Source organism: Asterias amurensis, chromosome 14 (assembly GCF_032118995.1).
Source record: "Asterias amurensis chromosome 14, ASM3211899v1".
In the NCBI taxonomy this organism is placed as follows: Eukaryota; Metazoa; Echinodermata; class Asteroidea; order Forcipulatida; family Asteriidae; genus Asterias; species Asterias amurensis.
In genome coordinates, this window is record NC_092661.1 from 1,270,915 (window position 1) to 1,284,877 (window position 13,963).

General features: G+C 41.7%; 2 protein-coding genes across 2 annotated transcripts; one reads left to right on the plus strand and one right to left on the minus strand.

Moving 5' to 3' along the window:
* The first annotated feature begins 202 nt into the window (after positions 1-202).
* On the plus strand, positions 203-4,133 carry LOC139947331 (aqualysin-1-like). The gene is made up of 6 exons (XM_071945226.1): positions 203-214; positions 517-658; positions 1,314-1,547; positions 1,975-2,168; positions 2,988-3,165; positions 3,892-4,133. Exons 1-6 carry the CDS (start codon positions 203-205, stop codon positions 4,059-4,061), a joined length of 930 nt encoding a protein of 309 aa, XP_071801327.1. The 3' UTR covers positions 4,062-4,133.
* A 713-nt stretch (positions 4,134-4,846) lies between these two features.
* Positions 4,847-9,474, minus strand: LOC139947536 (monocarboxylate transporter 13-like). The gene is made up of 4 exons (XM_071945476.1): positions 9,270-9,474; positions 7,572-7,712; positions 6,375-7,163; positions 4,847-5,708 (listed from the first exon to the last, which is right to left on the minus strand). The coding sequence occupies exons 1-4, from the start codon at positions 9,460-9,462 to the stop codon at positions 5,527-5,529; spliced, it is 1,305 nt and encodes a 434-aa protein (XP_071801577.1). The 5' UTR covers positions 9,463-9,474; the 3' UTR covers positions 4,847-5,526.
* Between the last annotated feature and the right edge of the window lie 4,489 nt (positions 9,475-13,963).

Sequence of the window (13,963 nt, forward strand, 5' to 3'; positions counted from 1 at the left end):
TGGATCAAGTAGAGAGTGAAATATTGAGCAAATTCAATACAATGCGAACGCCGGCTCCGAAAATGACGAAGATTCGAGAATTGCTACCTCTTCTTACATTGCGTATTCCTCCACACCTTGTGAATTATGTAAGTTTAAAAGAAAACCTGTTATGTATTGCTTTAATGACGATTATTATTACAAACTGTCACCTTCTAATTCTATGCATATACGCGTACACAATCGTACTGTTTCGAACAGCACGTCTTAGATCATGTACTTGGGGGGGGGGGGGGGAGTCCGGGTGAGGGTGAACAGTGTCCTTTTCAAAATGGTCTGAACCATCCGCTACCCGAAACCGTAGGAGTGGCCAATAGTTTCTGCGGCTTTCGTGGATTTTTGTAGTCAAAGAATCAACCCAGGGCAGTTTGAAGGTTTCCATGCTGCTTAGCGACATGTCTCCATAATTATGGAACATGGAATAGTTTCGAGATGCATAAAATGAACTGTGTTTCACATGTGACATATTTGGTATAGGTATGTTCCATTGATGGTGTGGAGTACATTGAGCAAGACGGCGTCGGTGAACTCCTGACGAAATATTGGGCCCCATCTTGGGGGATCGACCGGATTGATCAACGCTCCGGAACAGACGGAACCTTCACGATCAATATAAATAGTAAGTCAGGACATTGCCGCTAACACTGGAGGTGTTCAAATTGACACCATGGGTGTTGACATATCTAAATTGGAAACCAGTCACCTCGCCCCCGCAAGGTCACCCACTGCAAAGTCGCCCACTACAAAGTCGCGCCCTCACTTACAAAGTTGCCCCAGTTTCAAAGTCGCCCCTCACAAAGTCGCCCCCTTACAGAGTCGCCCACAACTAAGTCCCCTCCCCCTCCCCTCGACAGTCGCCCCCCCCCCCCCTATAACAAAGTCATCCATTATTATGGATAGCCAAGAAGAGGGAATCAAAGTAAACATCATGGTGGTAAAATAGCAACAGTGTAAACGCGTTGGCATAAAAGCAAGTGTTGTTTTAAAAACTTAATATATAAATTTTGATTATTTTTGGTATCTATATGAGATGTGAGTCTTGACAGCATGTCTATCAAGTAGGCTGGCAGTTTTTGCAGTGCATATTTTAGGCCCTCTTGTTTTTGTTTTGTTTATCTAAGCAAAGCGTGAGGAAACAAAACAAACACCCTTGAGTTTCTATAGAAAGAAATTACCCAACATTATTCATTTTTGAGTAAAATATTTTAAGTTGTTACACTTTTTCGTCCAATGTTGTTGTTGTTTATGTTGTTGTTGTCTTTGTTACACTCCAGATCCAGGCAAGGGGGTGAAAATCTACGCAGTTGGCACTGGTCTACAGATAACCCACTCCGTATTCACTCATCGAGCCAGGCTACTGTACGGGAAGAGCGATGCTTCCGGTCACGGAACCCACTGTGCCGGCATTGCTGGTGGGGCGACCTACGGCGTAGCTCGAGACGCTTTGCTGAGAAGTGTACGGATTTGCGACTCGGTGGGTCAGTGCTACATTTCCAGACTCTTTGAAGGTATTTTTTTAACTTAAAAGGTTTGGAAATTTTTATTTGCAGGACACAAAATACAATATCCCCAGATTTACATTCAACATACACGGTTTGAATATAATGATGGTAGAAAGCTTTTCCTATAAATATGGCCGAGGTGCAGCTAAAACATTGGGTCATATGATTACAAAAATAAATGTCAAGTGTTTACTACTTTCCCGTATGAATGAAAGGAAGTTAAAGCTTTTACTGGAAAGTTTTTACTAAATTGCTAAATGTATCTACTTTGAGATGCTAGCACGTAACTTCCATAAAATATGAAAAACGAAGAAAGCACCACCAAATGCAAGTAAGTACTGGTTATTTTGCAAGTAGCCACAGACATGTGTTGAAATTCTTAAACACTATTTTTACACACTGTTCCATTCTTCACTTAATTGCTGTCCGTCAGGTTTGGATGCCGTGAGCAAAGACGGTTCGCAGGTAACCAACAAGGGAGTTGTAATGATACCACTAGCCTTCGGCTCGTCACCGTCCATCAACACTATTGTACAAAAATTATGGGATGAAGGTTTCGTAGTTACCACCGCAGCTGGTAACGCATTCTCAAGTGCTTGTGAGACATCACCACAATCTCTTTCAGATGTAAGTATTATTATAGGCTGGTCCCCTGTCCTTACTTGGTAAACCAAACGGTATTCAACGCTCCATTGCCTTCCGCGTTTTTATGTGTCCCTGGTTCCCCTCTGCGCTTTACTCAGTGACTACGGGTACGGGTTCGTTTAGCTTCCCTGGGTCGACCCCGGTCTGCCCCGCGGTACGTTCGAATAGCTTTGACGGGGCTCACCCGGGTCAGCCCCTATAGTGCCCTGCGTGTGGAGTGGGTCACTTGGGGGCTGGCCCCATGTGCATGACGTCACTACGAGAGCGGTGAGTGGTCGTTCGTTTAGCTCTTGTCAGGGGCTCACCCGAGTATAAGCACCGCGGGGTCGACCCAGGGAAGCTAAACGAACGCACCCAGTATGCGTACCTGGTTTTCAGTGACAAAATAGGTGCGTTCGATTAGCTTCCACGGGTCGACCCCATGATGCTCACTCGGGTGAGCCCCTGACAAGAGCTAAACGAACGATCACTCACGTCCACCGCTCTCGTAGTGACGTCAAGCACCTCAGGCCAGCCCCCAAGTGACCCACTCCACAAGCAGGGTACTGGGGTCTGACCCGGGTGAGCCCCTGGAATGACGTCGTAGCTGTTCGAACGTACCGGGGGCAGATCGGGGTCGACCCGGGGAAGCTAATCGAACGCGCCAGTAGTTAGTTAACCATTGCACACACTCGAACTTTCTCCTTGAGGTGCAAACGAACTGCAAGAACTTATGTATTGAAATTGACGCCATTGGTGTTGTCACAATAAGAACAAAATCAAAGTTAATATCATTAATAAAATTCCTCTTTTTTTTTCAAGATAATTACAGTAGCAGGGACGGATAAAGACGACAGACGTTTAAGTTATTCAAGCTATGGTTCGTGTGTTGACATCTTTGCTCCTTGCAAGGATATTCTAAGTGCTACATTTAGTTCTTCAAGCAACAGTGCTACAGCGACAGCGTCTGGAACGTCTTTTGCGTGCGCACACATGGCAGGTAGGTTTAAAAGCACTGGACGCTAAAAAATACTAACTTGGGTAACGAGCAACGGATAGCTGTCGATAGTATAAAACATTATGAGAAACAGTTCCCTCTAAACTAGTGTAATTATTGATGAGAAAGAGGTTATTTCTCACTCAAATAATAAACGACTTCAGCTGAAGCCTTTTATTATGCATCTCAAAGCACATAAATTGTGCAAGAATACTGTTTTTTCGTATCCTCTTGCAACTGTGATTACCAATTCAATTGAGTCAAATTTTCACAAATTTGACTCCACAAAATGGCGTGCCGTGTTAGTTCACGACGTATAAGGAAAACCGTGCAATTTCGAGAATTTTTTTTGGGGGGGATCATTATATTCTATTTTAAAACATCTTTCAACCCAAATGCATTTCATAACATTAAACGGTTTTCAAACGCTTTTCATAGACCAACTCACCAGATCCAAGGCAACGTGTCCCTTTAAGACTAGTCTTATCTCGAGTTAGGGCGAGTTACTCGTTCTAACAATAGGACTAGCCTACTGAAGGTGTTAAAAATCTCCTGTGGACTATCCCAAGTTAGAACTAGTCCTAACTCCTAGTTAAATCGACCCAAGGACTCGCACCCACACTGTCTGCTGATGACCAAAAACAACACAAGTTCTGACACCGACGTTTCCCTTTTTACTGCTCAATGTTTTCCAGCATTTTACTTTTATCCATGCATCTTTTTTTACAGGAGCTGCTGCTATGTATTTGGGTGTAAACTCAGGATCTTCGCCTTCTGATGTGAAGAATGCCTTCTTAGATAATGCCACTAAAGACGTTGTCATAGACCCGCACGGTAGCCCCAACAAACTCCTCTATGTTAACGTAAGTTTTGTGGAAAAAATCATCAACCTTTTGTAAGCATTTTCAAGTTAAGATTTATAAACACAAAAATGCTAAACTATTTTTCATTATTATGTAAACAAAATAATCAACACACTTTTACTTGATTTATTGATGTTTGTTTATATTACAGTTTATTAATTAATGCGTCATAGTGGAGTAATCAACCCTAAGCACCCCTCGTCAGAAGTGGAATAATCTGAAATCAACCCCGGATAATGACGTCATTGGATACGCTCATAAGAAAATCACTGACATATATAAAAGTTACCTTTTTCGTTATGAGACTAGAATGACTTAAACTGAGAAAATACAAAATGGTGAAAAATTACTGCAAAAGCAATTGATAAAACGGATGCGAGGAGATAGATGAAGGGGGGATGGGGTAGGAGGAGGGGACTGGGTGATTAACTATATGAACAAACGTAATCTACATGAATCAAATACAAATTCTGTGTTCAGCACTATAGTTGAACATTATATTGCAGTATTACAACACTATTGAAGTATTAATAAAGAAAAGAGAGAAACTGTGGTGGTGCTTTTCAGAGGCGTCACTCATTGAGTGTAGACTACGATAGTGTCAAAACTCATATAATTGAATGATTGTTGCGTTCTGCCCTTCGCGGATATTATTGGTGGGTTACTAGACGAGAAGATATGCCACGTGACCAAAAAATGAATGTTCACAGTGGGTGCGTTCGTTTAGCTTCCCTGGGTCGACCCCGGTGTGTGGCGGTTTTTTTTTCCAGGACGAACGTGGGTAATTATCTGCACACGTTTGTCCCACACCGGGGTCGACCCAGGGAAGCTAAGCGAACGCACCCATAGTGACTGCATGGTTGACGCAGTTTCATCAACTGATAAGACTCATGTCTTCGGTCAAACTTTGTGCTGGATTCTGCAGTGATTACGGACCAGGGGGAAATAAGCTGAATTCGTCAACGATGCCGAAGCCGTGGCAATAGCTTCTTGATTCGGACATCTTCAGTTAGTGTTCATTAGTGATAGCTCCCTCAGCGGACGGAGTGGTTCAATCAGCAAGTAACGTCTTGTATCAAGTCTATATAATATTAAATTACGTCTACTGCTCGGTAACTTACGGATCACCATTTCATTTGAAAACAATCGTAAAGGTAAATAGAAACTAGGTGAATAGTTTAGTTCCGATGTAGCCTGAACATCTGACGTCACACTTCGAAGCTCGTGAATTAAGCACGAGTGGCCTCAAGCCTAGGTCAACCCTCGTCCATCTTCACCTTTCACCTATTATGCAGACGACCCGCAAGTGCAGCTGCCAAATGTCGCCTCGGACCAATCAAAACACAGGTATAGAAAGCTTACGCCACTGCGCGTTTATCCAATGAAATAATAAGTACCCAATGAAGTCGCTGGTTCTGAAAAGCAAGTAGGGCCTACCTGTCTTTTCCCTTGATAATAAAGACAGGGTACCAGTCTAGTTCCGATTATACTTATAGGTAGGTTACAGCTCACACACTACGGTGTCATACTGCACTTGGTTGGTTGTAACTTGAATATTTGAGTGTCTTTCTTGTCGACGTTTCGTGAGTGCTATCACAAAAGTAAGCATGAACGCAACGAGGAACATAGCACCCCCTGCCAGGAATGGCACCACATAGTTTCCCGTAGCATCGTAAATTCTCCCTGTGAAATATTGGAAATGAAAATGGTTTTGTTAGCGTTGATGTGATGATGCTCAAAATCCACGGTTTGGCACTAGCTTTGGGTTTGACTGTCTTTAAAATGTTTCACGAGAGATTGCCTAACATCTCAATGCCAAGGACAGCCATATGGTGAGGGGTAGGGCCTACACTTTGGGATCATGAGACAATGTTCTATGTAGTGGCAAAAGTGTATATTGCACTGCAGTTGGTTGCCTCCTGGTCCACCTGGGCCCAATATCATAGCGCTGCTAAGCATAACAATTTGCTTAGCATGAAACTTCTTCCTTGATAAAAACAGAATACCAACCAAATTTCCATTTGTTGCATATTGCTTGTTACTGGTATTTAGCTGTATTTTGTTTATCCTGAATATCACGTGGAAATTTTGATGGTAATCTTGTTTTTATCGAGGAAGAAATGTCATGCTTAGCAAATTTGTGTGCTTAGCAGCTCTATGAAATTGGGCCCTTGGATTCAGAGAGCTAGTTGACCACACAGGGTGGGGCTATTGCCTCCAAATTGCAAGTGAAAGTTGCCTCGAGTGACAAGGCCATATTTAGACTCACTGGATTCAGTCAACTACAAAGACGCTTAGATAAACGATCAAAATCATCCCTTAAAAAGATTGAGAGAACAACATATTTACCTGCAACTACTGATCCGATCCCGTTGAATATAAACGCCGTCGCCCAAATCAAACTCAATGCAACAGGCACATGTGAAGGATCCACCAATTTCCTCATATTAGTAATAAAGAGAGGACTTGCGACCCCAGTAAACGCTCCGTACACCACCACGTATCCGACCAAGAATACATAACTATCAGAGACAGGGTTCAATGTAGTTGTAACTGCACTCCCGAGTAGAGTAACGAGATGAAGTTTGTAGCAACTTATGTAGTCCCTGTCGACGAACCAACCGTGTCCTAGCCTAGTCACCATGGAAACGATAGCATAAACAAAGAGGAGCATGCTGCTATGGTAGTCAGACCACCCCGCATCCTTGGCGCGTGCGGGTAGATGAGAGAGGTTGATAAATAAACCAATTGAGTAGGCACAACAAGCTAGTAGTAACAATACAGCTTTGATGTTTGTGAAGACGTATAAGAACCTCAGTGGTGCTGGGAGGATGCTGTCGTTTGCACCAGACGTCTTAACATCACTGTTTGCTTTGTTGGTTTTCATCTTCATCGCCCTAGTCTTGAGAGGACGAAAGAGGGCGCAAGCAGCGACGCCATTTAACTGCAGCGCCCCTGTGACGAACATAGCACTCCTCCAACCGTAGTTGTCAATCAGAACACGAAACAGGGGTGGAAAGAGCATCTGTCCAACACTGATACCCAAGAAAGCTATCCCATTCGCGAGTGCGTATCTTTTGTTGAAGTACTGGGCAAGTATAACAGATCCAGGAGTCAACATCATTACAACGCCAAAACCTGGACACCGGGAAGAAATACTCAAAAATTACCTATTAGGTGGGGTTTGCGGTATGACCATTTTTTTTTATATGTTAACCTATTTTTGGTATAGTATCGGCTCTGAAAGAACCGGTGGTTAACTCTCGCCATTGGGTTCTTGATTGGCTAATACAGTGGTTAGGTTCGCTTCTCTAAAAGATGTAATTGGCTTCACAATCAAAATAATGATATAGATGAAATGACACCCTTTGAAAAGAGGGACCATTTATTTTAACAAAGACACTCCCAACCTAGGACTAGACCTAGGACTCTTTAAGTTCTATTTAAAACTGAAGCCTAGTCCTATGAAAGATAAGACTTACTAGTCTTAACTCTTTGTGAAATCCACCCCCGGCCCATGGAGCTTGGATCACAAACTCAACTTACCAGACAAGGCGTTACACATGTACAACTGCCACATGTCTTTAGTGAGTGAGCCGAGTATAGTTGCTGACCCGTTGATTACAGCTCCAGTCACGGCGACTCGTCTGATGCCAAGACGAGACGCAATAACACCAATGAAAACACCTGACAAAAATGTTGAACAAAAAATTAATTTTGAAACAGAAACTGGTCCGTCCTTTATACATTTTACTTGGGAAAGATGAGGCCACCCATACCTCGGCTAATCAAGAAAACAATCCGACAGAATTTCATCCCAAATGAACTACACAAGCAGCAGCTATACACAAGGAAGGAATTGATGTAGCACTTCCAAAATCTAACTAATTGTTGTGTTTCTTAAAACCATCCGATCGCAAACCTTGCAGCCAGCAGACCGAAAGCAAACTTAGTTAATTACTCGTTAGTTTTCCGCAAAAGCAGGTGAAACCCTTTAAATTCGATTAATTTAAATGACTTATGGCCCTTAATAGGCAGTTTGACTCATTGACTCTGAAGCTCCACTTAGAAAACACTTCAGCACAAAAAAATACTGCACCAGTTTACAGTGAGCTACAATAAATAAAAATAAAAAAATTGGGGGGAGGTCAAAGGCTATTAGCTTTGCAACGAAACATGAAATCAACATTACACACGTTTCCTGACGGTCTCTACTGGCTGCGGTAACCAAGGTATTTGTGTAAATCTGACGGGGCGGAGCATCGCAGGGTAAAACGAGGGTTGCTCGGGTATCAACTATACCAAAAGCGCCCGAATATAATTGACACAAACAATAATACATGTATGTTTATAGAACAACACAAAATGCAGGAAAATTTAGGTGCGTTTTTCTTATTTCAATGTTTTTCGTATCACATACATTAGACATCCAGATCTGATTTGTTATCATCATGCAAACAAAACTTTGTTAAGCTGCTATATCAGACGTTGATACAAGGTCATATTTTTAAGATAATCATAGCTGGCTTTCTGATATACCGGTAGACTTGATCCACGTCCCGTTCTAAAGCGAGAGGTTCCTAAGCATCCGCCGTCAAAATGTAGCTATTGTGATGGTCCCGCAACACAGCCCAGGTTGGGGGATTAAATAAAAAGGACTTGAGTCAAGTCTAAATACCGGGACTTTCGCGACGGCCCGTGACCCACATGTCACTGCAATTGTTCGGTGGGTTTATTGGTACAGGCTGAAAGAGTAAGTACTCCGTCACAAGCTGTTTAGTGTATAGTGTGACAGCTCACTTATTAGCACAAAAGTCTCACACGGGCGGCTAGTCATTGCAAAATTATTGTTGAACATTTTATTTAGAATGTTATTATTAGTTAGGACGTAAGTGTTTGATTACAACCATCAATGGGTGACACATACTAATGGAATTGGAATACACAACTAATTTTTTTGTACCCCTCTGTCTCTCGAGTAAAATTACCCACGTTTCTCCGATTGCAATTCACCACAGGGCAGCTGCAGTACTTTGTATCAACAAGTGTTTATAATTATAATGGGCATTAACATTAATTGGATCGTAATGCAAAGAGCAACTTCGCTGATGAGGAAACCAACTGTACAATGTATGCTACAGAAGCACTATGGTAGCACATGAATAATTTTTTTAAACAATAATGTCTTTCGATCCCAATAACAATGTGTACAAATAATGTGAACGGCTTCTCTCCTGTACTTACAAAATGGACTAGCAACCATCCATGGCATGCTGAGCATCCAACTTGTGGCTGTTGCAGTTGAATCATAATATTCCTTCCACTCAATGTAGAAGATACCAAGCGTTGTTAGATATCCATAACCGAGCATGTTAGCGAAGTGGGTACCGATCAGGACCATCCATGCCCAGCCGTGATCCGGAGCTCTAACACCCATGGTGTTGACGGCAACAGCTGTGGTCTAGTCCGGTATACTTAGAACAACTCTGTCATTTCTCACCCACGTAACAAGAGTCTTTGTTGGCGAACCTGTTTTTGTATTCGTCGCCGATAGAGGGCGCAACATGCACCAGAACAATGGGACATAGACCTTATCGCAAATACCAATGCGCAAGCGCAGACTGTTGAATGAGGTGCATTGTGGGATATATATGAATCAAATTTGTAATCAGCTAGACCACAATGCACCTAATTCTAAGCTGTACGCGCGCGCCCCAGTATTTGCGAAAAGGTCTATAGACCTTATCGCAAATACTGGGGCGCGCGCGTAAAGCTTGGAATTAGGTGCATTGTGGTCTAGCTGATTACAAATTTGATTCATATATATCCCACAATGCACCTCATTCAACAGTCTGCGCTTGCGCATTGGTATTTGCGATAAGGTCTATGACACGAGTCGAATCTCTGAAACGCGCAGTTTTCTTTGTTACAATTACAGCCGTACTTACGTACACAAAATTGCATGCAATTGTCTCAGTATGCTGGAATTGCAGAAAAGAAAAGCGTGATTGGTGGCGAGTATGTTGTCCTCAATTAATATGGATACACTTCTATACTAGCACTAATATTACTTACGCACGCGCTGTAACAAACGAGTTGCCTCATAAAAAAAGTGCCATATCGTAGGTTCCTGCTGCGTCGCATCACACCACACATTGCAAACTAAAACGGAACGTTGTCGACAGCGGTCAAACCACCATTTCCGATTTCAATGACGGTTTTGCTATAAACCGGTCGGTCTTTTGCGGAGCTATATGTTACGTGTGATTTGACACTAAACTTGAAACATAATGAAACCACTGAAACACACCATTTTTGATTGATGCATAGGTCTCATGAAACCCTAAAAAAATAAAGAATACTAAATATTGTGAGGCTCAACGTCCAATTTGCACAAACATCTGTGACCCGATCTTTTGTAATGAGGAATATCAAGTTACGTCTAATCAGACACCAGAGATACAATGTATCATCAGAGATACAATGGAATCATTGGAAGCCCACATTCTTTAGCTTTTGTTTGCTTCTTCCATGGAGGTAGAATTCTACCTCCATGCTTCTTCTCACCACCACTTTTTAGTCTTTGCGAAAACTTGCAGGGCCCGATTACGACATACGGAATTGATTGAACACACGAAGTACACCATCGTGCGACGGCGGAGACGTGTCGAGCGGGTTGGGGTGCGCCATAACTTTTTGCACCGATTGGACCAGTCGGAACGCACAGTGAACCTCAGATATGGGTCATTTCTTGTGCAGAGCCTCCCGCGTCGCACTCACTGACGACTCGTCCGCAATGTTGAATGAATCAAGATGGCTGACTTGTGTTAGTGTGTGCACGCACTACATAATAGGGGCTAGGGTGTGCACGCACCGCTTTAGGGACATTGAATATGACACTTTTTTTATGAGGAAACTTCCCCTATACAGCGCGTGCTGAAGTGCTGGTAGAAATGTCTCCATATTCAAAGACAACACTCACCCAAACACGCGAGATTACACGCCGTGTGTGATAATGGCACTAGCTGTGGAGGAAATTTTGACGTTGAACCTCAAGTATGAATCATTTTCTAAGGGTGCTATTTATTTAACACACCGCTTATAAAACGAGCGAATTGTAGGCAGGAATATGCTTATTATGCAGCTACATTATGGTGCACGGCGTAACAACCTTCACTGCACACGAGCAATGCACTACACTGGGACACGAAAACTGCCAGTGGTTCTCTGAAATACGCTGTTTTGTAGTTTTCAAGTGATACATTTTTTATAACGTAATGAATGCTGATCTGAGCAAACTTAGGCAGGAAGATTCTCGATTTGTTGGTGGTGCACGGCGTAAAACATCACTGCACCCCAAAAAATGCGCCGTTTTCGTTGGTACAAAATACTATATAAAACTATATATATAATAAATAAAATAACAATTTTATTAGAAAGCACGCGCTGTAAGGGCGAGTTGTCTAATAACAAAAAACATATCGTAGGTTCACTAAAAAGTAAGTAGAGTGCAAGCCGCACACACATTGCCATTTGCCAACTCAACTTCCTCTAACCATGATGAAATCATTGAAATTCTGCGATAACTTTTGCACTGATGGCGCAGAACCACAAAGAACCACAGATATGGCTGATTTGTTCTGCCCGTCTTGCACTATACAGCGCGTGCAGTAGTGCTTCGTAGAAACATCTCTATATTCGAGGACAACACTCCCCCAAAACGCGAGATTACACGCCGTGTGTGATAATGGGACTAGCTGTTAAGGAAATTTTGACGTTAAACCTAAAGTATGACATATTTTCTAGGGATGCATTAAACAGCAAAAATAACATATTAATTACAGCAAATTGGAGCAGGAATATTCTCAAATTGTAGCTTCAGTATGGTCAACGGTGTAACAAACTTCACTGCGCCAGAACAATGCGTCGCACTGGGACACGAACACTGCCAGTGAATCTCTAAAATGCGCTGTTTTGTAATTTTCAAGGAACAGATTTTATACCGTACTGCTCTGAGCAAATTGTAGCAGGAATATTCTTAATTTTGAAGCTTCAGTGTGCTATACTGCGTAACAAACTTCACTGCACCAGAACAATGAATCGCACTGGGACACGAACACTGCCAGTGAATCTCTAAAATGCGCTGTTTTCCTTGGCACAACCTTGCCATACACTACGTACAAAAATGTAAGCACATTGTTTCCATAATACCGGAACGGCACAATGACGAATCGGGACGAAAGTTGCAGATGTCAAAATTTCGCAACTTTGGAGGGAAAGTTGTAAAATTAAATGTCCAACGTATTTTGTCTACAATAAAAAAATTGTTCAGGTAGTGTGAGTCTCTCCAGGGCAAATGTGTAGACGGGAAGTTAAACAATAACATGCACTTTCCAATGTTCTTTTAAGGCTATTTCTCGCTCTTTTCCCAGAAGAGCAAGAAAGTGCGCCCTCAATCTTTATAATACCCGATGCTAGATAATTATTCTCTCCACTAATTAGGTCTTTTCTTTTTCCGTTTAGCTTTTAGCAGGGAAAGAGCTTCTTCTATTTTATGAAAGATAGGGTCATTGACTTTTATGACGTCAGAGACTTAACGTATTGTTCTCATGCAGACAGTATCAAGTGTCCACTCATTAGCATACTGTGATCTGATTGGTCATGCCTGTCTATGAAAAAAAAATAATGTTGTTCGCTCTGGCTTCAATATTGAGCCTAGTATACATAATTTTATGAATTTTAGTATTCGCAGTTAGTCTTTGCAATTTGGTTAACACTTTCTTTATTTTGTTGGTGATTATAAGGATTCGTATTAATTATCGTTTTATTTTATTACTTCCTCATTGGTTCATTGTTGAAAACGTATGCTTTAAAGACCAATGTCTTGATTATTAATGTGTTTTTCATGATTCTGTGGTTTTACCCAATCATCTTAGGCGTCAATAAACAATAATGTTTATTGGTGTGAAAAGTGTTACACAGTAGTTCTTTGCTGCCAGTAGTAACAAAATTGACTTCGCTCATTCAGCTAAATAAAAAAAGACAAATGCTCCGTTGCATCAGCATCCAACTAGTTTTATTCTTCACGTACATTACAGTTCACAGCACAGTCACATTAAATAAAACAACTACAATGTTAAGTTCAAAGGTCAAATTGTGGCTGGCTACATCCAAACTGATATAATACGCACAATTCAACACTCTCTAAATTGCACAATTTCACCAACCAACAGAGAGTTCTGACCAACTACCCATATAATAGCAATGTTTATAAGCTTGGCCAGAGCCGGCCATGGCGATAGCATCGGCTAAATACGGAAACAAAACTCAGTCAAGTTCAGAATATTAAGAGCTCCTATTGTGTAGAATCTTTGCCAAATTACACACGTCGGTGGTTTTATTCAATTAAAAAGTAATTTAATTGAACCAAGCTCACAGGTTAAAATTTAAACGTGCTCGATCGATGGTTTCTCTGTCCAGCTTAACCTCAATTTAATTGATCTCGTATATCCTTGTTACATCTCGGCATTTTCCATCAAGATTATGAAAACTGCCGAACTGTGGGGCAATTTAATTACGTTGCCAATAACGTGCCCCTCTATAGGTGTTGTCAATTTGGGGACCTCTAGTAAATTCCGAGGCTCCTCTTTAAATATCGAGAATGAATAAAACGGTTATACGCAATGAGATGTCCCTCTTAATATTCATGCATGACGTCACAATTCTATCCGATGACGTCACGATTCTAACCCAAAATGAAGCCATCGGTGCACGTCACGCCATCGGTGCACGGTGCGCCAATGGCCTCGTTTTGGATTAAAATGATGACGCCATGCATTAATATTAAGAGAGGTGTATTTAAAGTGAAAAGGACACCACATTCTTTTTAAATAAATGTAGACAATTTTTACAGAAATAATGTATGTAAGATTGCGCAT

Coding starts and splice junctions, on each gene's coding strand:
- LOC139947331 (XM_071945226.1), top strand. Junction 659..1,313: donor CTTCACGATCAATATAAATA/GTAAGTCAGGAC, acceptor GTTACACTCCAG/ATCCAGGCAAGGGGGTGAAA. Junction 2,169..2,987: donor CACCACAATCTCTTTCAGAT/GTAAGTATTATT, acceptor TTTTTTTTCAAG/ATAATTACAGTAGCAGGGAC.
- LOC139947536 (XM_071945476.1), bottom strand. CDS start 9,462: ATGGGTGTTAGAGCTCCGGATCACGGCTGGGCATGGATGGTCCTGATC. Junction 7,713..9,269: donor GATGGTTGCTAGTCCATTTT/GTAAGTACAGGA, acceptor CATTTTTGTCAG/GTGTTTTCATTGGTGTTATT. Junction 7,164..7,571: donor CATGTGTAACGCCTTGTCTG/GTAAGTTGAGTT, acceptor CCCGGTGTCCAG/GTTTTGGCGTTGTAATGATG.